The 23,606-nt window shown below is 38.3% G+C and overlaps 2 protein-coding genes and 1 pseudogene across 3 annotated transcripts; 2 read left to right on the forward strand and 1 right to left on the reverse strand.

Moving 5' to 3' along the window:
• Window positions 1-4,213: 4,213 nt before the first annotated feature.
• Window positions 4,214-7,839, reverse strand: LOC148417019 (hydroxylysine kinase-like; annotated as a pseudogene).
• A 1,298-nt stretch (window positions 7,840-9,137) lies between these two features.
• On the forward strand, window positions 9,138-14,642 carry zranb2 (zinc finger, RAN-binding domain containing 2). Of its 2 annotated transcripts, XM_088426374.1 has the most exons (10): window positions 9,138-9,280; window positions 9,846-9,898; window positions 10,261-10,369; window positions 10,459-10,541; window positions 10,633-10,709; window positions 12,002-12,175; window positions 12,255-12,415; window positions 13,280-13,339; window positions 13,792-13,941; window positions 14,101-14,642. In XM_088426374.1, exons 1-10 carry the CDS (start codon window positions 9,225-9,227, stop codon window positions 14,162-14,164), a joined length of 987 nt encoding a protein of 328 aa, XP_088282500.1. In that variant the 5' UTR covers window positions 9,138-9,224; the 3' UTR covers window positions 14,165-14,642. The 2 variants fall into 2 exon arrangements, with proteins under 2 accessions (XP_088282500.1, XP_088282499.1); XM_088426373.1 differs by having other exon boundaries at window positions 13,792-14,642.
• Window positions 14,643-15,838: 1,196 nt separating this feature from the next.
• Window positions 15,839-22,193, forward strand: ptger3 (prostaglandin E receptor 3 (subtype EP3)). The gene is made up of 2 exons (XM_088426103.1): window positions 15,839-16,710; window positions 21,091-22,193. Exons 1-2 carry the CDS (start codon window positions 15,856-15,858, stop codon window positions 21,421-21,423), a joined length of 1,188 nt encoding a protein of 395 aa, XP_088282229.1. The 5' UTR covers window positions 15,839-15,855; the 3' UTR covers window positions 21,424-22,193.
• The last annotated feature ends 1,413 nt before the right edge of the window (window positions 22,194-23,606 follow it).

Consider the following 23,606-nt stretch of genomic DNA (forward strand, 5'->3'; position numbering starts at 1 on the left):
TGGCTGTCCCACATTGGGAACTTGCCGCAAGAAAGCGAAGCTCACCACGGCCTGAGTTCATTTCCCCTGAGTCAACGACATGGAAACAGGAAGTTGTTCTAGTGCCAATTTGACGTGAACATAAACAGTTTAAATCCGTTTTTAATTGGTTAAGCTTGTTTGACAAAAAAAAAAAAAAACAGGGTCATTGGGACCCAACAAAACAATGTTGCTGGAAAATAAAATCAAATAAAAATGCAACTCATTGCTTGACTCTGAGTTTCTGCCCCACTTGATCACAGAAAATAACAAGGTTCCCATTTTGTCAAACCATTGATTAAGCTCTGCCCCCATATCATCCATGGAGACAAAACACTCACCCACATACTCCTAGCAGTCAGCAGTGCACTGGAACGACATCATAAAGGAGGTGTGGCAGATGAATGGTTGTGTTACGTTAGAAATATAGCCACCAAAATAACTCATTTTTCATAAAAAAAATTGGAACACCATTGTACCAATGGTAATATCTTGGCACTGTGAGGTTAAAGTGCTAACCACTTCGCTATCATTCAATAAATATTTTTGATCATTGTTTAGAGATCTAAAATTGTCCTGATGCAAAACTTAGTTGTTGGTTTTTTTTTGTTTTTGTTTTTAGATAGAGCATTTTTGCGAATCATTGACTTCATGAGCAACTTTCGAATTTCGTGGAGCTTTTTGGGGGATGGTCAATCACACAATAATATGACATTATGAACAATATTAGTTATTAATGTTTAAAGCACTGTTGCCCTTTTTTGTGTCTGACTAAAATGTCTGACAGCTACAGGGATGGTCTCTCACTCCATTTTAGAATTCTCTGATCGGTTTTATAGAAACATATTTCTATTACCAGCCAAATATTACACGCGACATAAAAGCATTATAAGTTATTTTGGGATAAGTTAAATAACAAGCAGAGAATATCAATATCTGTTTTATCATTGCTACGGCTAGTAATCAATTAAAGACAAATATTATGATGACAATCGGTCTCGCATGTATTACCACACAATGGCTTAAACACTGGACTCTTCGTTTTTATGTTTATGCTTTGTTGGCCGCTTTTTCTTTGCACAATGCACGTTCTGCTTTTGGTTTCCCAAATGAATGTGCTTTTGCGATAAGGACCGGATGAGAGGAGCAGAGATATGGCACAATGCAGCTGCACATCTGCCAGAGCAAGCTGTTTTACTGTGCACTCGTCTGCATTATAGAACGCTGATGGGCTTGACTAACATTGCAGTTTACCTATCACAACCAGGAAATGTCAGAGCGTCCTCTAAAAGTGTAAATGATAGTAAAAAGTTGTATTTTAAGCCTGATGGTTTCATTTTATAAACTAATTGAGACTACAGTGCATGGAAGACATTTAGTGGATGATTGTTTTATGCTCTTGCGGTGGAATATAAATTCTCAACAGAGTGAATTTCAAATGCAACCTGTATCATCATCTAGCATCCACTTAAGTTGTTGTCTGCGCAACAGTGAAACGATTTTTTTTCACACTGGTCTTGAAAATACTAATAAAACTTGCAAAGCAAGTTTATATCTGGCCAGTTTAGATTGTCAGTGTCCCAAACGGAGTGGGGGGTGGGTCACATTTTTCCGGTGCAATGTAACCCAATGTAATCAGTTAGCTGCTACCCCAGGATGTTCAGTGGGGGAAAAAATAAGTAAATATAATAATAAATATAAATATAAATATAATAATAGGTAATGACACACACATCTGGTTTAAACATTTTTTTAAAAAATGCCTTGGTAAACTTCCACATGAATAGAAGACAATAAAATCAACAATTCAAATACTTGCACAATGTAATTTGAAAACGTACTCGATCCGATGGCAGGCTGTCCATTTCTCGGATGCCCTTTTATTGTGAGTAGTTTTGAATTTTGCGTATACTCGCGTTAAAATGTATTCATGTCTTTCTTTTAAAAATCCAGAATACCATGAAAAGGATTTTACTGGCTTCAGGCAAGGCATTTTATTAGGAAGAATCCGATTTTCAAACATTTCCGTGAACCCTTTCCACTAACTTCTCATCAATGATTTATAGCAAGTTGTTTGTATGTCATATGTGTCTCTGCAGAATGTTAACGCTATAAGGAACTAGGTCCTACATTTAAAACAACATAACAGAAAGTACAAACCTAAAGCATGCCTTTTCGCTAATTAACTGCACTTCAGCTGATTGATATTTGCATGAGCTACCAATTTTTTATGCACGTGATAGTTTGAAGAATGAATGTCCCAAGAGTCATTTCCTATAACAGAAGGAGGCTGCATCATAAAATGTACCTCCTTCACCTTAGATACCATCTTTGCAAAACCCCCCATGTCCTAATAAACCTTCTACAGGCCTCATAAATCTATTGCACATCCCCCTAACAGATACACGATGATTAAAACAATGTTTGATTAAAAGTCCTGTTCGATTTATCGTGAGCGCACTAAATTAAAAAGAACTACCTTGTCCAAGACAGATAGGACGTGTCTGAGCAATGTCATTTCAATCATGTCAAAAAAAAAGCAGCTAGAGGAAAAGGTGAAAGACGAATCAGTAAAATGGCTTCGAATGATGCAATACCCGTGAACAGTTGTGACACTAAGATCAAACAGGAATTTAGTCTCTACAACCATTGTTAAATCCTTAAGATTGGCACTTGCCATTGAGTGAGAATGACATGACATGCTGAGGGCTCAGGTAGCAAGCAATCCCAGCTCGCATGTTTTCTGTGTCGGGTCATGTGACATTCACAAGCTGCGCACTGATTAGGCAACAACTAAACCCTGAGTGTGTAATGTCATTTTCTGTGGACAGGAAATGGCAAAATGTGGAATTAAATGGAATGAGAAAATTACTTAAGAAAAGTGTTAACCTTTTTTTCCCCACTAAAATAAGAGGAGCTTGTTTTATTTTGTTTTGGAGTGTGAATTAACGACATGAGTAAAATAGAAAACAAGGAGTAGGACTAGATAAGTTTTGTATCTTCCTACCTTCTTTTGAACTTGCTTTTTGTTCTTTCTTTCTTTTCTGTTCTTAAATTTTGTAATGTCTTTATATGTTCAATCAAATCAATCAGTCCCTAAAAATCGCTAAATATGTAGTCACTCACTGTTCATATTTATGCTGGCCAAATTAAGATTTTTGCACACAACATAGGCGTATGACAAAAATGTGTCTTATTAGTGCAAGTGATGCATATTATAAGAAAAAAGGTCACTTCAATTAATCATTTTTAACTACTTTCTTTCATATCACTCAAACCCATTTTACTGTATGTTTGTATTAAAGGAGAACAACTTCCCACCTCATTTATCATAACTATATTATTACCTTCTCCTTGTAAATATGTCATTTAAGGTGTAACAACAAAGGAAAAAAGGAAAACGCTTTCATTAGGCCCAAAATAAATGGATAGTTCAATAGACCTGAGACACACTGTGATTTAAAAAAAAAAAAAAATGGCTTTGGACCTTTTGACCCACTCCAGCCTGTAACCAGCTCATTATTTTACATCTATTAAATCCCACTTACTTTAGGGCATAAGTCGAAGCAGGGAGTTACAGATGTCCCGCTCTCTATGTTCACACGGGCACACTGAGATATCGCCAGTATAGAGGAGACACACATTCCCTTCAGTTCCCGTTCATCCAAGAAATTTCGTGGAAGAGTTTGTGAAACAATAAAACAATTATCAACAGGATCAAATTGAAAGTGTTCCTTGAAAATGTTCATTTGAAAACTGAGTCACTTTACTAATAATTGATTTCAAATTAGATCACAGGTTACTTCATATTTGCCAATACCGAATCGTAAGTAAATATATATATATATATATATATATATATATATATATATATATATATATATATATATATATATGTATTTATGTATGTATGTATGTATGTATGTATGTATGTATGTATGTATGTATGTATGTCTCGCATTTAAAACAAAAACTCTCTTAGTGCCCTAAGAAACAAGACAAAGTATAATGATGATCTTGTCTCAATTTACTCCAAATTCACGGGACATATGATCACCTTTTGCAGCACATTGATATTTCATAACACTTACCCTTCAAAACAATACTTAGAAAAAAACCAATGACTCCAAAAATGTCCTCCCACAAAAAACAATGTTATTGAAACAGTAAGATCAATTTTCTTGATTGATTTTATTTATACATGGCTGAATTTTGCAGCACTTTGGAACCACACTTTCTCCACCTGCTCCTTCCCGATTTCGTGAAGTTTGCGTAAAATCAAAGTGCCCCTCTCGGATAAACGCTGCAAATATTCCTCATTTTCAGGGTAGCATGTTGCTATGGACAAACACAAAACTAATTGCTGACAGAAGCGAGAAAGGACCATCCAAAAAAGGCAGTCTCTCTCTGACCCGTTGAGGGGGAAGACACTTTCCCAGCCTGCTAGAACAAGTCCACCCGCCTCAATAGGATTGTGGTGCAAATGCATCATGTACATGATGGTGATGGCTAGCTCATAGACATAGCAACCAAAGTGCATATCCCCAAAATCAATGACACCGGATATCTTGTAGCCGTTGCTTTCGTCAGCTTGTACAAGGACATTGAGATCGTTGAAGTCTCCATGAATGAGGCCTGAGGAAAGGTCGGAGAGAAAAGAATATAAGCGGTTAAACAGTTTTTGACCAAATTCAAGTAATTAGTTACCCCTTAATGAGTGATGTAAAAAATATTTCAGATTTACACTTGCGGAAACTGGGGTATTTGTCGGAGACATTCGTTGTGTACTGATGGAGGACAGACTTTACAACCTCCTGAAGAGGGTTTCCATCCAGTATAAGCATGTATTTCTCCAGAATGGGAACGTTTGACAAACTCCATTTAAAATAGTCCCTTTGCAACTTGTTGATTTGAGGGTGTTTCATCTAAGGACTAAATAGAAAACACAATTTAGTAAACGGGCAAAAATGATGTGCCTTCAAATCTGCTTCGGATAGGCCATTGAGTGGAATTTGCATGTTCACTGAAGAAAAGAAAACATGAGAGGAACATAGAGGAAATGTAGAGATGCACCTAATAAAGGGAAGCAGGAAATGTTCAGTAAGCTCTATTTTTTAGTTATCCTTATTAACTTATGAACAAGCGGTTGACTGCACCAAGGGTTTGTAGCTAGATTGTGAGAGATAATCTTAGTATAAAGAAAACAAAGACATTAGATATGATTGCACCAGATAAGCAATTACCGGTTTTTCCTTGTCTCGCTCTTTTTGTTTTCTTTTTTCGTATGATTTGCTTTCCTGTTCTGCCACTTAGTCCTGTAGTATCAGTATCTGGGTGCCTTATTTCTTAACCAGATATTTTATATCATCTCTGAGTATATAAAAAAGAAAAAAAGAACAACAATAATAGTACTGTATAAGACAAATAGTGGGGCGGGCCTCCCACAAACCCCAGGGAACAGGCTTTACTTTTGAAGTTTAATTGCACCTCCACGGCATTAGTGTAGTGCTGTGGTGCTCTTGTGTCAACAACGTTTTTTTTCTTGAATCACATTAATGATTGATGTGATATAGAAAAAAAATCTGCACAATGTCTCAAGCCTCTTTTCTTTAGGTTAATGTGTTTAACATATTGGTGTCCTCTTTTAATGTTCCTGATCATTTTAAATGTATTATTACTGATTGATTTAATATCTTTTTCAGCTTCAGACAATTCAGTGGGTCGAAAATGTTTCTAACCTGTATAAACTGTAAAATTGAAAGTTGTAAATCAACTTCAATCAAAAAGATTGCTTTTTTATCTTTTGTTAATGTCAAAAAGGATACAATTTTAGGTATACTTTTACGTTTTTTTATGGATAACTATCTTATTTTATGATCTTATATGATCTTGGTTATATGATCTTAATTAATAAGGAAAACAAACATTTGCATCAGAAAAGTCCAGTTATTGAAACAGAATTAGCACCAAAATGTTGGATCAAGTCATCCACATTTGGTGTAATCTGAAGCAGTGTCTCTCAACTATTTTCCCAATGACGTTCCCCCTGTAAAATAACTTTTCAGCTATGTCCCCCCTAACCGGCAAAGCATTTTTGTATTAAAACTAAATAATGAAATAAAAAATAGCAACAATAATAATAATAATAATCATAAATTAAACAGTGCCATCCTTGGCTAATTTATGAAACCTTGGACATCTATTTTATAGTGACAATTTCCAGAGAAAAATTAGCATTTTATTTCTGGCTTGTCAACAGCAACAATATAACAATGTCCACCCATATAAAACTTAACAAAATAAAGGCATATGCCATTTTGCAGCGGGATATAGTGTAGTCACTATAACACAGTTTAGCAATAAGTTAATTCATGTTCCAACTAATTTGCTCTTAATTTGAAGAAATAGTATACTGCTACTGTCATTAAAGTAGATGTGTTGATGCATTCGGAAACACTGTTAAATTCTTAAATACACCCCCGAAGTGCCTTCACATACCCTCATTTGAGCACCGCTGAATTCTAAAATATTCATAAGCATTCTGAATGAAAAATAATTGATTTCTTCACTTAGGAGTACAAAAGAGCAATGCAAATATTTTGAACTTTTGCACCTCTTTGAGGATGTTGTCCATTCTGGCTGCAGTATGGCCCACTTCATAAAGTAGGCGTGGTGTGAGAGGAGCTTTGGCTATCGGGACTCAAGGCAAATAAGTCAACAGGCGCACTAGGTACTTCTGGAAGCCGTAGCCACAATCTGTCAAAGGTAACAAACCACCAATCACCCAATCAGTTGTCTCTACAACTGCTTGTATCACAGAACAAAAAGGGTGGGTGTAGCATTCTTTGTTGACATTTTGCTGGAAACGAGACAAACATGATTGATGACGATGCAACTTTGTCTAATTGCTAATCTCTGTGTAATTCACATTCTTCATGTGGCAGAGATGGAAAAATCAGAACCACAAAGGAAAAACAATGCTGCAGTTTGGCTTTATGGCACAAGTGCTACTACTCAACCTGCAGTCAAATGAGCTTGTTAACCCACCAATTAAGTAGAAGCACCTGTGGTTAAAGTCCAAATGTGCCAGGGTTTTCAATGAAACGGGCAACATGAATCTTCATGTGCATGCAAACCCAACATTGCAGCCAAAACCTTGATTGTCAATTGTTTTTATTTATTATTTACTATTATTATTATTGTTTATTATTCATTTATTATTATTTATTATTTCTTTTATTCCAACTGTATCCATATGAAAATAGTGACTTGAATCAAACACCAAAATTACAATCTCCTCAAATAATTTACATATTTTGTTTATGATTCATTTGTTTTTAATGCTGTGTTATGATAGTGAATGCTTTTTGTTAAAATAAATAAGGCTTTTTCCTGTATTGCTTTTGTATATGCAACTCTGTTTTATTTTTAAAAAAAAAGAATTAAAGTTTTACCTATTACTAAACTTATAATAAAATCTTTTGCCAGTGATGGGATGTGTGCGGTTTCCCTGCACTTCCCTGCAATTGTTACACATGTTTTGTTTGTTTTTGTTTGATTAAACACAAAGTCATCGTACTCTTTGTGCAGTGGCATAACAATTTGTATTTTTGTGGTATATTTTAAGTTTTCTTTTGTTGTTTTCAATTTTAAATGCAAATATCTGCAGAGGACAAAAACAGCCATGTTAAAAGTGCAATGGACACACTCCATGTTTCTCTCGAAAATTGCATCTATAGTTGTTAATCAATCGAATGAATGAAACCGCCTGTAGGTACTTGCACCTCATTTTGCCTGTCTTACAGGTGTTGTGGCATTCATCTGTATGGTTTGTATTTCATTAGGGTTCAAACATGTGTGAGCAAGTAGGGACATTCATGTGCTGCGTCGAGTTTTTTTTCTTTAATCTTTATTTTTTGACGGTCCTTATTTTGCTGAGGGGTTTTCACAAGTTACAATAACTGCACTGTTAAATTAAAGCATATTCAAAATGAAACTTTTAAAAGATTTAGATGAGTAGACTTATCAGTTGCTTCCACAGTTGTGTGCCATTTCATTGGTTACTGTATGTTTTATTTGTTTTACTGTAGAGAGAGTATAGTAGGTACTACAGTATGCGCTTCAAAATTCGTTTTGACATTTTTGTCCGCATGAATGAATTAAACATCGTGTATGTCTATAACAACACTATGCCCACAGTATTTAACGTATGGTGTGATTTGCTTTGGATCAGAACCTGTACATTTCCTTATCTGCATTTCTCTTAGCAGTCTGTCAGATAGACCTTGATTTATTCTGTTCAGAGTGTGATCAAAGAACACTGACCAAATAAGTGTGTGGTTTTGTTTTTTTAAAACAATAATGCCACTTACTTTTGTTGTAATTCTAGTGTCTACTGTAGTTTGGGTTTTCCAGAAGTCTTAAATAGAATACTGTATCCCTAATCGTGCAGTCACTTACAAATATGAATACAAGGAAATAAAACTTTAACACTCACCTCAGTGTGAATGTCTTCTATGTTACAACTCTCCAAATGATCTGATCAGGGCAAAAGGAGACAATCGGAAGCACGCATCACTTTACCTGTGCAGTACAGTAATAGCATTAAGAGGCATCTAGTGGCCAATTGTGAAAGTAACAAAAATCAGTAAAAAGTCTGGTTTGTAACATGAAATAAGTGTCTCTAAGTTTGCAATCAAATACAGTTCATTTAATAGAAATTTGAAAGGCTTTATTTGTGTAATTGTATTATTGAATATTACCAAAACAATAAAAAAAAATGTATTAAATAATATGTTATATCTCAAGAGGGGTAATGCATGCTTTATTTATACTAAGCTTATCATTTGCTTATCTTGATTTGTGAACACTGATTTTGTCTGTAGGGCCCGTGCCATTGATGCATTCAAGTCTTTACAAAGTTTCAAATATAACTTTAAAATGTGCTTTTGTACGGTAGAATTGATTTGAAAACCGGGTAAGTGATGGACTTGAATCAATATCAGATAGCAGACGTGTATAAAAAAAAAAGACTGCTGAAAATTTCTAAGATTAATATGGACTTCATGCGCTGAGCAAAACGATATCTTGGTGGCCAACGGCCTTCGAATGCAGCATAAGGGGTGGGCGGCTCTGTACAACCACATTGAGCACATTTAGCTAACAAGAGCAGTTTAGCTTCTCTCGACGTTTGAACACGAATCAAAATGTCGGGAAAGAGCTTTCGAGTAAGCGACGGGGACTGGATATGTCCTGATAAAAAGTAAGTTATCGCACGAAGTAAGATGACTATATATTGCTGGAAGTATTTTGTCGTTTTTCAAGAGAATATCTTGACTCAAGCTGCAGGTCAACTTTGTTTAGCTTGCAAGGCCCTCCATCGTTCGCCCAAAGTAGCGGGGATCTTCACCCTTCAAATTATTTGCTCCAAAATTAGAAAGATAAATAAAAGTAATAAACGAAGCAGAGCTTTGGTTTACAGTGGGGATTTTGGTGTATTTAATTTCGATCAGTCTTTGTGTTTGCTGACTTGCAAGCAAACGTGGCGGCTAGCGTTAGCTGCTTTTGACGAGCCTCCACTCGCGATTGTGGGTCGTGCGTTTTTGTTTTTCTTTGCGTCCAGGACAAAGTGTCACGTGAGTTTCTGCTCGGGTCATAAATATCATTATGTAGTTTAAATGTATTACTCGCGTCTCAAGTAGCTGGCAGCTGCAAAGCTTATGACTTTGCTCCTGCATGATTGTTGGAAATGTGTCAGTGCAACACAAAATCAATATGTGTGTTCTGTGTTTATTGTAGCTTTACACGTTACGTGTTTTTTTTTCCAGATGTGGAAATGTGAACTTTGCTAGGAGAACAAGTTGTAATAGATGTGGAAGAGGTGAGTATGCAGTATAATTATGTTGTTAAATCTATAAGGCAGTGTTATTCAGCCTTTATTGATTTAGGTCACATTTACATGAGAAAAAAAACTAAACTATTTAGAAACTATTTAGAAATCTGGGTGTGCTTAGTTGAACTCAAGGCTAGTCTGCATGAATGGCAACAGGTCAGTACACAGGTTAATTGTAACTTCTGCCATCTAGTGGAAAAACATTTTTAATTGTTCTGCCGGTTTCTATAGAATGAGTAATCATTGGATCAGTAAAGTAGATTTGGGTAATTTTATCAATATCATTGTTGGGAATCGCTTATCAAATCGAGCTTTTGAACTTCTTGACATTTTTGTCTGTTTTTGATCAGAGAAAACCACAGAAGCCAAGATGATGAAGGCAGGGGGAACAGAGATCGGGAAAACTCTGGCTGAGAAGAGCAGAGGACTGTTCAGTGCTAATGATTGGCAATGTAAAACGTAAGTGTCAGCTGTTAGCACATTCCTATTAAGTTCAATCCGAATTTTATGTTCATGTTCATTGTCCTGTCTCTCTTGCCATCATGAAGATGTGGAAACGTCAACTGGGCAAGGCGGTCGGAGTGCAACATGTGTAACACTCCCAAGTATGCCAAGCTTGAAGAAAGAACAGGTAATTTAGCAAAATGTGCGACGATCTCGTTTCTGTTCAATTACTGTATGCAAGCCAATCTCTTATCCGTGCCTCTTCCATGCACTTTCAGGTTATGGTGGCGGTTTTAATGAAAGGGAAAATGTGGAATATATTGAGCGAGAGGAGTCTGATGGTGAATATGATGAGGTGCGCCCTTCCCTTCCTCCTGGTGCATTTTTGAAAATTACTGTGCATATTGTTGCTATTCAATGACAATCAATGTCATACTACCATTTTTGCACTACACACACCTCTACAATGTTTTTACAGGCTTATGTATGCACTTGATCAAAGACTTGTAAATGATAAACTTATAATCTTATAGATGCAATGGTGGCAAGTGAAAAAGGCCAAGCATCCAGACAAAAAAAACAAAACAAAACAACATAGGATTTAGAGTAGATATGCACATTATTTGTAAAGTATAAAATGTTCGTCCAAAAAAAAGTTATACAATTTCAAATGAAACTATGCATCGGAAAGCTTAAGATATCAACATTTTACACAAGCACACAGGCTATCAAATGGTAGGCAAACGCAGTAGCATTTCAGCAGGGTCGAGAAAAGAACACTGCCGAGCTTCTGCTTCTTTCCCGGAACTTCGGGTGAGCCAAAAAAAGACCTACATAGGAAGGTGGAACAACATCACATCACATGCCAGCAGTGTGTTGCAAAGGCCAACTTCAAAATAAACACCAAATAATAAACGGGTGGCACTAGCAGTAGTAAGGTTTTATTTTTAAGTTGGACTTTGTAACTGTGTTAGCAGAGTGGTTAACTTGTGTCCTCCCAGTGTCAGTCTTTATTGCCGCCACATGTCTCTACCAACATCAGCACACCATTTAAAACACAAAACAAAAAAAATCCTTTTCAATCACTGATTAAAGATGATAAGGAACTGCTAATCAACTACGCTATCGTCATATGATACATGACTCAGCGTTGGCTAACTATCAATGCACCACACATGGTGCATTCAAACGCCGTTGTAAACGTCAATCCCAGGAACTAATCAAGGCGTTAAACGTTAATAAATACAAATGTCTAAATATTGTTGTCTTCCTATCAAGCTATAAAAATAAACATCAGATAGCGTGAGGTTGAAAGTTAAGATTTAATTACAATAAATGGTCCATCTAGTCACATTTTTTTTTTTATAATAGTATATGCAGTTTTATGTCAAATTTATTAATCATTTACAAACCGTTAGCTTGCCTGGTTATTTTCAGTTCCAAAGTCTTTATTATTTTTTGTGGTGAATGACTTGGGAGATACATTCATAGCATTACAAAACGTCCACATTTAATTTTATTAAGCAGCTAAAAAATGTGATTCTGTTGTGAGGTTTTTATTGGACAGAAATTGTGGTTGCATGTTCACAGTGTGTAAACGTGCACACACGTTTTTCCATTATCGAGGTAATGTGATTTCTGTCACAGTTTGGGAGGAAAAAGAAAAAGTATCGTGGGAAGAACAGTAGTAGCAAGAGCTCTTCAAAAAGCAGTGAAAAGAAAGAAAGCTCAAAAAAGGTCCAGCCGCCACCGCAGCAGGAGGAAGACGAAGAAGAGGATGACGACGACGAAGACGGTGACCTGTCCAAGTACAAACTAGACGTAAGCGCACAGGCTGCCGCATGACATAAGAGTCTTTCGGTCTACGCGTGTGCCGAGTCTGATGTTAACGTCCGCTCAGGATGACGACGAAGATGACGAAGACGGCGACCTGTCCAAGTACGACCTGGATGCTAGCGATGAGGAGAAGGAGCAAGCTAAGAAAAAGGGCAGCCGCTCGGGCTCGTCCCGTTCCCGCTCGTCCTCGCGCTCATCCAGCTCCAGTTCTCGGTCGAGGTCCAGGTAAACGGGCGCAGGTCAAGGGTAACTCCAGGCAAAATGTCAGTATCAGCTCTCAACTTTTCCTTCTGATGAACTTATGAAAAGCTTACGTTTCATGTTGCTGTTTTCCTGTTTTTCCATTTGTTGTACTGTGCCATAATTATAGTGCAGACCTATTGAGTCCTCTCAGAGGCGATGAGAACTTTTTTTCATGATGTGTTCTATGCAGCCCCACTAGTCTAAAAAAAATGGATTTATTTTTAACTCCATCTCAGGTGTCCATTTGCCTCAAATTTGATTGAAAACATCAATTTCTCAGGTAACAACCAATCACTGCTTAGCTTGCAAGCGTCACATGACTTAATTCTGACAACAGGTGAGTTGTGATTGGTTATTACCTGAGCAACTATTGTCATTTTCAGCCAGTGACAAAATGGCCACCCGCTGGGATGGGATAAAAACTGATTTTGCTGCTTAATCCAGGTTCCACAAACATATTATTGAACCTCATGCCAAATTTAGATTAGTGGGGGCACATGGAACCTACAGTAAAAAAAAAAAAAAAAAAGAAAGAAAACTATTTGGTGTTGACTCCCCTTTAGATGTGAAAAAATATAACTGAGAATCCATTCATGAGTTGCCATTCCCTTCCTTAACCAACAGATGGTGCAATAACCCCAAATTTTGAAGCCGTTTTAGTGGGGAGTCACGTGGCTGATAATTCATCACAGATTGTGAAGTTACACACACAAAAAAACGGACAAAATTTAAATATCGAAAATCTATATGCCATTTATCGAGAGGCTATAATTATTAACTTATTGCACAGTGGAAGCTCCTCTTTGAAAAAATATTGGAGAGTTTTTGTGTGTTTTTGTCTTTCAGATCCGGTTCTAGGAGCTCCTCTAGTTCCCGATCCAGATCTCGCTCGAGGTCCCGCTCCAGGTGAATGAGGTGACATGCACTCTCTCTCAGCACAGAGAGTGTTTGTATGGGCCCCAAGGCTCCATAAGCAGTTTTATTACCTAGGTTCGAGTTATGTATGGATTCTTTGAGATCGGTTTTAACAAGGCAAATTCCACCCTTAATTTTAAGTACGTATTAAATTGGTAGTTTTACCTACTTACCTGGGCCCCAAAATTTTTAGATGCATTTTTAGCCCATGATGGAAATCTTCCTATTTGGCCACTAGAGAAGAACATGGTCTTAGTGTCTTCCGAGTGGCATAACCCAAGTCTGTTCAATCCGTTGTATTGGACTGTCTCTTCAAAAATGCCGTTGCTAAAGTGAACTGATCAGTGCCCACTGAAGCCGTAGCTTGTCCTCTCAGGCTTCATGCTGGTACTGATCTTTCTCAGACCCTTCTGACCTGAACGCTTGGTTTATCCCTTCAAAAGATCCAGCTCCAGGTCTGGAAAGGGCTCCTCCCCCCGGAAGAGGTCCGTCTCTCCGCCCTCCTCCCCCGAGGGGGCGAAGAAGCGCAGTCGCTCCAGGTCTTCGTCCCAAGGGAGAAAACGGAGGCGCTCTAGATCCCGTTCGTCCGAAAGGTTTGGGTTTAAAGTGGAATACCACAGTGGCGCTCACTATAGCCGTTTATCGCCCGGTTTTCACGCCACGATCTTGACTCGCTGCAGTATGCCTTGCTGAATGCGGCCGACTATCCATGTTAACGCGTCCTCCCTTCCCATCACTTTGTGTGCTTTCAGGGGCAGCAACCAGTCCTCCGGATCGTCCCATTCTGACTCCAGTTCTAAAAAGAAAAGCAATTAGTTTTAAATCCACAGTGAAATAAGCCTCAGTAAAAGTGCATGTGATCATGAGGAACAACCACATCCATACAGTATGCTGTTCATCCCCCTTCTCTCCCAATACACACGTGCACACACGCATATTACAGTAGCAATTATTCCTATATGTCAACATGCTCTCTGCCCAACTTGCGGATAATGTCGGTTGACGGTATTTGTCAATCTTTGGGAATCTTTAGAATATAAGCGCTCCTTTTGCGGGAAAAGTACATTTAGAGCTGAATACTGACTGTTTACAGTACTTTGTTTTAAGGTAAGTATTTATGCATAAATGTCAACTGATTAAACACTTAACAGTGTTTACCGGAGGAAACAGCAGGTTCGGTTAAAAAAAAAAAAAAAAAATCCCCATATTAGTATTCCAAAGCCTTTTTTTAAGTACAGTACATGATGAAACACATGGAATAACTACGTGTGTGAATAAAGTCTTGTCAACTTCGGTCCTTGTCATTTCTCAGGAGATATCTAGCGTACAAAATGTGAAACTTTGTAATGTGTGCTTTCAATTTTGGCTGCAATCATTTATTTTAGGTCTTAAATAGGTTGTCTTGTAACCAAAATGCTAACATAAAACTAATTTTTTTTTTTTTCCACTTTTTGATTAACTTTTTAATCAACGTTCTTAAACACCCGCCAGTTCGAATGAATTAAACTGGTGGGGTTTAAAATTGCCCAGTGGGCCATGGCATACGCACACACAAAAAAAGACATTTTCAAGTAATTAGTTTTCTCTGTGTGACTTCTTAATAGTTATGGAAGATCAAATTAATCAATTTACAACTAAACAACGTATATATCCAAAACATGTCAATAAGATATTTTTACAAGCAAAAATGGTTTCATTTACTTCTCTGTTGAAGTACAAATTCTGAACATATCAAATTATTTCCCATTGAACTAGTAGTTGAAAAAATAGTGTTTGACATCTTGCAATGCATTAGATTTGTTTCATTCTAAAAATTGACTATTAGGAAATTGGACAATGAACGTGAAGTTTTCTCCAGGTGGAAGAATGCTTCCACTGATGGTTTGCAAGAATTGATAACAATAGTTAACGTACTTGTTACATTTAATCTCTTAATGCACGTGCTACAATCATTTTTTTATGTTAAATTTAAAGTGATTTAAACCAGTATACACGCCATTTTTCACGTGATTTCTTTTTTCCAGTAAATTTAAACTAAATGTTTTGGCTGTTTATTATTTTCATTGAAATCATAGTAGAATGTCGAAAAAAGATTTTATTTGCCTTTCGCCTAGCAAGCCCTACGTGCAGTTAAAAATCTTATAAGATCCTTTTATTGCCATCTTTAAAACAGTTCAAGTTGTGGTTTTTAAAAATAAAATAAAAGCATGTGCATATGCAATTTATTGATTTTGGTGCAACTTATTTTATTTTGGGGGGATCAAAGTAGCCCTTGCGACGATTGTCTGCGGCTGCGGTTCACTGTGTCAATAACGAAGAGACAAAAGTGCAAGCATTCTAAGCATTTTTATTTTGAGGAGGCTCCTCGCCAGTCCCGCCTCCGGTGCGCAAAAGGAGCTGGGGGCGCTTTTACGCACCGAGCTGCTCAGCTCAGTGTGGATCTCGGAAGAGATGGTGGCCACACGTCGGGCTTTTGCTATCCTCCACTCCTTAGCCCGTCCGAAAGGATGACTTCGGACAAGTGTGACTTTCTCGGCGGCTCGCAAAGCAGAATAGGAGCCATGCTGACATCCAATGTGACCAAGTCAGCTGAGGAGGAAAACGCAACCAGGACGGACTCCGGCTGCAGTTACGTCTCGGTTGTCTTCCCCATCACCATGATGGCCACGGGCATGGTGGGCAACTCTCTGGCTCTCATCCTGGTCTACATCTCCTACAAGAAGAAGGAGAACAGAAGGAAGAAGTCCTTCTTGCTTTGCATCGGCTCTCTAGCGCTGACCGACCTGTTCGGCCAACTCCTCACCAGCCCGATCGTGATCTCGGTTTATCGCGCCGATCTGAGATGGGAGCGCATCGATTCGTCGGGCAACCTGTGCGCCTTCTTCGGCGTGTGCATGACCACCTTCGGCCTGTGCGCGCTCTTCATGGCCAGCGCCATGGCCGTGGAGAGGGCCACGGCCATCACCAACCCGCACTGGTACTCCAACCACATGAAGACCAGCGTGACCAAGCAGACTTTGGTGGTCATCTGGTGCCTGGTGTTGCTCTTCGCCCTCCTGCCCGTTGCAGGCGTGGGCAAGTATACGCGTCAGTGGCCCGGCACTTGGTGCTTCATCAGCACCGGGGACAGAGAAGTGCCCGGCAACATCTTTTTCTCCTTCACTTTTGCCTTACTGGGGATCTTCTCGCTGCTCGTCACGGTGTCCTGCAACGTGGTGACCATCCGCGGCCTGATTAGTCGCTGTAAGACCAAGTCCGGCACGTCTCTGGCATCCAAACACTGGGAAAGACTCACCACGGAGACCGTCATTCAACTCATGGGGATTATGTGCGTCCTGCTTGTGTGCTGGTCTCCTCTACTGGTACGTTTTCACTTTTCCATTCACAAAATGATGTCTATGTTTGTATTCTCAGCGCTTCTCAACAATCGAACCTATGAAATAAATTCAAAACTTTTGCGGTGTGTTAATTTGCAGCTAAATTGAGAACCGAACGAGAGAATACTAAGGATAAACTATTTGTGTCATATGTGTGTCCGCCGGTAGTGGACATTTCTCATTTTGTGCATATGTTTTCACTCATTCGAGATAGCAAAGTAATCTACTACTATAGTATACTCATTAGAAGACATCGTTGTCTTGTCGTTCTACAGGCACCTCGTGTGTTTGTATAGGATGAAATGAACTTTGCTTTGTTGCTCAGCCAAAATGGACACAATGCTGCACACAAATGGACAGGCTGGGTCTCGGAAGGATATTGGCATGAGGCTACACATTCATAGTAAATGGGAGTCACATCTGCCTCATTTCAAAGTAGAATAAGTTTGGATGGTTTCATGGGGTTTTTCCTGCATTTTTCCAGACAGCATCTGAGGGATCACATTGTTTGTCAAGACAGGAGCAGTGTATCACAATAAAGTGTATTCACTGAAGATCAGTCGTCAACTGGAGGAAATATGGCACAGCACTGTCTTTTGACAGCTGGAAGTGTCTAAAATTGATGAGAAAGAAGGCTGCCAAGAGGCCAACAGCAACAGCTGGAAAAATCTCTGGAAAATACTGGCTGTTTCATACATCAACAGTCTCCTAACTTTTTTGTATGTCTGGGCTGTGGAGTTGAGAAGACATGAAGGAGCCTTATTTTACCTTCATTTGTTAAAATACAAGCACACTTGAAATCTCCCAAATAGGTGTGGGAATATGAGTTATAGTACGATGGAACCGAAATTGAACTTTTTGCCCATAATTCCTAAAGTTATTCTGGGCACAAATTCAACACTGCTCATAAATAAAACACATAACAAAATCATACCTACAGGTAAGAATGGTCGGGGCAATTCTCTGCTCAGACAAGGTGCTGGGAAGTCTAAACAGTTTGAAATATTTGCAAAAAAAAAAAAGCAAAACAGGTGACAGAAAAAAACTACTTTGAACAGTTGAAACTTTGTGTGGGGATACTTAGCGGCACTCAAAGTAATAGCACTTTGTCTGATTTAACATGAGTTAGATGTTAATTATGAAAAGCCACTTGTCATTTATAAAAGGGAAGTATTATACTTGTCCATATTTTAATTCTTTTCTCAAGCTTAGATTGCTTTGAGACTGGATCTTTTGCGCTACAAATTTGATGTCTCTGTGACATATCTTTTCAGCCAAGTAACCACTTGAAGCATTTTTTATTTAAAAAAAAAAAAGGAAAACATGTCTATAGTATCTGATTTATTAAACTTCAGACCCTTTCAAACTTCATCTGTGTTGGTCCACAAAAAAAACAACTAAAAAAATCAACCTAAAGCGTCCTCTTTTGGATCATAGAAGAAATATGTTATCAAAAAGAAATAACTTAATTATTAATAAATATTCCATAAAAAAATCGATGTTAAATTTCAGACCTGACCTAAAAAATAACTAAATATTTGTCCACAGAAATATATTAAACATAAAGCATCCTGTTTTGTGGTTACAGAAGAGATCTGTTAAAAAATAAAAATAAACCATCAACTTCATTATTAATAAACCAAAAATCATTAACTTGACAGGTAACGAGAGGTGGCACATGACATGTTGGGTCAAACCATTCCAGTATGGGGGAGAATCTGAGTTTTTACAATCATTAAATTAAATGACCTACTAAACATAAAATTTGTTTTATAAACTAATATTTTCCTTAAATAATTTATTTAGTTTACACTATGTTGGACTTTTTACCTAGGAAGAGGCAACAAACATCATGTAACATGCCAACAGCAAGCAGCAAAGGTAAACTTCCAAAAAAGGCAAAACGCACCAAATAATAAATGCATGAGTGTCAATGGATATAAAACACTTTTATTTTGAAGTTAGCCTTTGCAGAGGTGGTTGCTACCAGCTAGATTTACTCCTCCTCACGACTTTTTGTTTGTTTTTTTGCCATCACATTACATCTTTACCAACACATTACTATCATAAAATCTGATTCAATTGCTGATTAAGGATGCAAAGAAACTGCGTATCAATTATACTGTCATTGTACAATACACCTCAAAGTCTCCAGCATTACTATTACGTGGTGCATTCAGATGAAGTTAGACATTTCAAAATCAAAAAGAAAAAAGCTCCACCTCTGCATTTGACGCTAATAACTGTTAATATCTAAATCGTGTGGGCTTTCTATTCATCTTTAAAAGCATCAAGAACATCAAGAAGAATGCTAAAGATGATTCAGTGCCGTGAGATATAAACCGTTGCGACATTATACAATATTATGACACGGTAATCCGCAAATAATTGGACGTCCAGATATGGACACGTGCGCTCTCATGCCGCATTCGCAGCTGTGTGAGATGCATCATTTCTTTTCTCCAGAAGATCCCCCGCCCCCAAATGTTTCGTTTGATCTTACACAAGCTGAGAAATCGGTCCATTTATGTGCGTGAAGTTAAAAATCTAAGAGGTAATTATAGCACTTCATGGAGTGTGGGGAAAAGATTTTTGTATATTTGTGAAATGACAAAATATACTTTTCTAGGTATACGCCGATTATTTTGCTTTGAGCAGATGAACGGTGCCCTTCCGCCCCCGCCATTCCCGCCGCTATCCATTTAGGGCCAATCCACTTAGCTGAGTTCTGTTTCAGGGGTCTGCTGCATGTGTTAAGAGGGCATGCTTTGTCAGTCACATATGTAATTGATCCACCAAGGACGTTATTAGTGAGCGCATGTCTGTGTGGTAGCCTTGTTAGGAAAGCACGGTCCTTGTTCTGCTACAGCTGTTCATTGGGAGCATCATCAAAAAGTGGCGGTGAATTTGACTCAATATTATAATTAGGACTGCAACTAAGGATTTAATTTTTTTTAATAATAGATTAATCTGTTGGTTACGTTAGGTGAAGTTAAAAATGATGTTAAAAAAACATGATGATAAAAAGCAGATGATTGCAAAAAGCAGATGATTGCAAAAGTTTAATTTTCAGTAGTGCAATGACAAGCAGTGTGTTTCATGAAAATATGAGAGTATTAATTCCACGATCAGGATTTTTGGGGCTGTTCATGACCATCGATGAAACTAAGTGATATCACTTAGTTTTATGGGCAAGGGGAGCAAAATTTTACAAGCAGCTCTTTAATACCGTGTAAACTTTCCAAGTCAACAGATTCAATATGTAGTGTTATTTTAGTGTGTTTTTAATGCACTCCACAAATAGAGTAAATGTGTTTAATGCATTAACAACCCCCCACATTTAAAATATGTATATAGTGTATGCAAAACATTACCCAAATTAGAGCCACTGTGTTGTCACAAACTAAGCAAAGTCCCTCATTTTCAAGTAACAAAATATAAAAATACAAAGGTAATAAAAGTCAAGAGAAAAAGATGAATTAAGTGTATGTTTACTTAAAATTGGTTTCGTGCCATTTTACATTGAACATTTTCACCATTTTTTTGGAATATATGAATAAAAAAATGCATTGAAAATGCAACCAAATTATTTTTATGGAGAGCTTGAGAACTTTTCAGAGGGCCTTCAGACCCCTAAATTATGCCTAACAACGTCATAGACCAATACCCAATCACCGAACTGATCTCAAGATGGGGCAATATGTCCATTTTGATAACTTGTTTATTTACTGGACAAACTTGTTTACTGCTTATAGCCGGAAGGGAAACATCAAAAACAAGGCTGGTTTGTGGCTCTAGAAGACCAGACTTCGCCGCTCCTATATTAGATGGTAAAGTGCATGCTCTGTAGGGTTTAAGTCTGCCAGTCCAATTGCCCCTGATGAACTCCTTTAGAAACCTATCTTGCAGCATGATGAAGGCCCTTCCAATATTTTGGTTAGCATCTTTATTTAAATTGGAAGACGGAATGTTTTTGTAGGCTTTTGATTTGTCACTTTACATCAATGAAGATTAACGAGCCTGTTCCAGAAAAAGCAATGCAGACCCAAGCTATTCCATTACCTCTAAGGCCTTCCACAGACGATATTAATCTTGTACTTAATCTTTGTCTCATCTGTCCATGAAACTTTCTCCCAGAATTTTATTAGGCTTTGTCCTTGTGGTGCGCCATGTTTATAAGTATCTGTACTTTTCTTCATATTCTCCTGAAAACTTGCCTATTCACTTACCGTATGTCCGTTGTAGTGGACATTTGTTTATTGTCCTCAGTAATTGGCCTTTCTGACAATGTTTCATGTGTTTGTTATCAATAAGAGAAACTAGAGACAAAGAACACAACCTGAGACACCTTGTCTACCTCCACAGGTGCTGATGCTGAGGATGATCTCCACCCAAGTGTCCTCTCACGAATGTAATTCCTCAACCGATAGCTCCCATCCGTCTTCGGTGCGAGACGTCCAGTTGGACTGTAATTTCTTCTTGACTGCCATCCGCCTGGCCTCTCTCAACCAGATCCTGGACCCGTGGGTTTACCTGCTCCTCAGAGAGATCCTCCTTCGCAAATTCTGCCTGGTGGCCAATGCCGTCTCCAACTGCTCCATAGAGGATCAGAAGGAAACCCAAACGGCTCTGGATGCACTTAACAAGCAGAACCAAGAAACTCTCCAGAAAAGCCAAAGTCACAAAGGAGACATATGACTGAGAAAGACTTATGAAACATTAAATGCAGATAAAAGAAACTGATATCCTGCATGTGGAAGCATATTTTTTTTCTTTTTAAATGTCACCTGATGTGAATACATTCCATATCGTCTCCTTGCGTTATTTTTCAGTCATATCATTTCCAAGAAGTGACTCTAAACTTAAGTGATGCATCTGTTTTTTTTGTCATCACATTTTTACATTAATGTAAACCATTTATCGTACATGAATGTATCTATTTTTGATGAAAACAAATCGGAAAGAATAATGGAATGTAAACTTATTTATTGATGATGAATGTAGTGGTGAATACTTTTCTGGCCATGCGCTTATAATGCTACCTAATGATATCACTGAATGTAAATAACAAGACGTAAATACTACTGCAAAACATAAAAATCAAAAGCTGCGGTGTCACAAATAGTTGGCTTCAAGGTTCCAATAATACAATATGTGAAGTTGAATAAAGTGTTGCATTCATTCAAGATGTACAGTTCTTATAAAAAGATGGCGTGTTGTTTGTGCCAAATGCCTACCATTTGCTCAGCATGAGGAAAAGGCAACTGTTGTTATTTTATGGAATGTACAGACAGCCCTATATTTCTGCTTTTATTGTATTATTAATTTATTCATTTATTTCTTGGATAAACTGCCATCTTGAGCATTCACATTGAGGAACCTTGTAAATAACATGTCACGACTGTGCCTTTTCAGCGCATTAGCTATGGCGTTATATTTGTGCCACAATTACGCACGCGCGGAAAAAAAATTTGAGCGTTGAAAATAAAACTGAGCGAGCGAAAACAGATTTTGAGCGCAGAAAAAAAGTTCTTGAAAAGAAGTTTCTCGCTCAAAATTCCTTTTTGCTCGCTCGCAATAGCATTCTCGCGCTCAACATCTCGCTCTCGTTCGCAATACTCCTCCCTCCCTCGCTCAACATCGCGTTTGCTCAACATCGAGCTCTCGCTCGCTCGAGTCGTCCTCTGCGCTCGCTCAGTTCTGCTCACACGTTACGTTTGTGCCACAAAACCAGCCAATCAGAGCTTGTAAAAGCACATTGATTGACAGCTTGATATCCAATGAGATTGCTTGTTGTGTTCACCCGGAAGGAGCAAACGAGAGTGCGTCACATCGACATGGGCGGGAGTTGTGGGCTTATATTATTAAAGTACAAAAACTAACAAGGTATTTCTGTCAAATGATACAATTCAGTAATAATAATGATATAAAAGTAACTCTCCAGCCCAAGACCGTGTTGACGCACTCTCGTTTGCCCTTTCCGGGTGAACACAGGGCAAACGAGAGTGCGTCAACGGATAGCGTACAAGCAATCTCATTGGATACTGAGCTGTGTCAATCAAAGTGCTTTTACAAGCTCTGATTGGCTGGTTTTGTGGCACAAACGTAACGCGTGAGTAGAACTGAGCGAGCGCAGAGGACGACTCGAGCGAGCGAGAGCTCGATGTTGAGCAAACGCGATGTTGAGCGAGGGAGAGAGGAGTATCGCGAGCGAGAGCGAGATGTTGAGCGAGAGAGGGCTATCCCGAGCGAGCAAAAAGGAATTTTGAGCGAGCAATTTCTTTTTCTGTGTTCAAACTCCATCGGCGCGCGCTCAAACTCTTATCATTACGCGCTCAATAGTTTTTTTCTTGCTCTCAAAATCTGTTTTCGCTCGCTCAGTTTGATTTTCTCCGCTCAATTTTTTTTTCCGCGCGTGCGTAATTGTGGCACAAATATAACGCCATAATTAGCCAGCTGGATGAGCTTTTGCTAGCCCGTCACATGTGGACGGTACAAAACAGGAGCTGTGTGCTGATCGACCTGTACCAGTGGAAATTTCCCATGTGCGTGCTCATCCATCCTATCAAGAATGTTTAACGGTTTCACGTAATCACCCGATTGAAATGGAACAAACGACAGAATGAGTTCATGTATTTGTAACGAGCGTTTAACGTGACCTCTTGATTTTTGAACGTGTGGCTGAAAAAGAAATCACCGCTCAATGTAATTGACGCTTCACTTAAGTGCTGCTTTAAATTAAGAACATCGATTCCAAGCATATGTTCACATGTCAGTGAACACCTGGACCACATGTTTGTCATATTTAACAACATGTTTACAAGTTGGTTTGACTCAAACCGGCTTCCACGTGAATCTGAGCCATGTGATTCTCATTTCAC

Source organism: Hippichthys cyanospilos, chromosome 10, assembly GCF_059441005.1.
Source record: "Hippichthys cyanospilos isolate Australia breed blue-spotted pipefish chromosome 10, RoL_Hcya_1.0, whole genome shotgun sequence".
Lineage (NCBI taxonomy): Eukaryota > Metazoa > Chordata > Actinopteri > Syngnathiformes > Syngnathidae > Hippichthys > Hippichthys cyanospilos.

Coding starts and splice junctions, on each gene's coding strand:
- zranb2 (XM_088426373.1), top strand. CDS start 9,225: ATGTCGGGAAAGAGCTTTCGAGTAAGCGACGGGGACTGGATATGTCCT. Junction 9,899..10,260: donor TTGTAATAGATGTGGAAGAG/GTGAGTATGCAG, acceptor GTTTTTGATCAG/AGAAAACCACAGAAGCCAAG. Junction 12,416..13,279: donor AGTTCTCGGTCGAGGTCCAG/GTAAACGGGCGC, acceptor TTTGTCTTTCAG/ATCCGGTTCTAGGAGCTCCT.
- ptger3 (XM_088426103.1), top strand. CDS start 15,856: ATGACTTCGGACAAGTGTGACTTTCTCGGCGGCTCGCAAAGCAGAATA. Junction 16,711..21,090: donor TGTGCTGGTCTCCTCTACTG/GTACGTTTTCAC, acceptor CTACCTCCACAG/GTGCTGATGCTGAGGATGAT.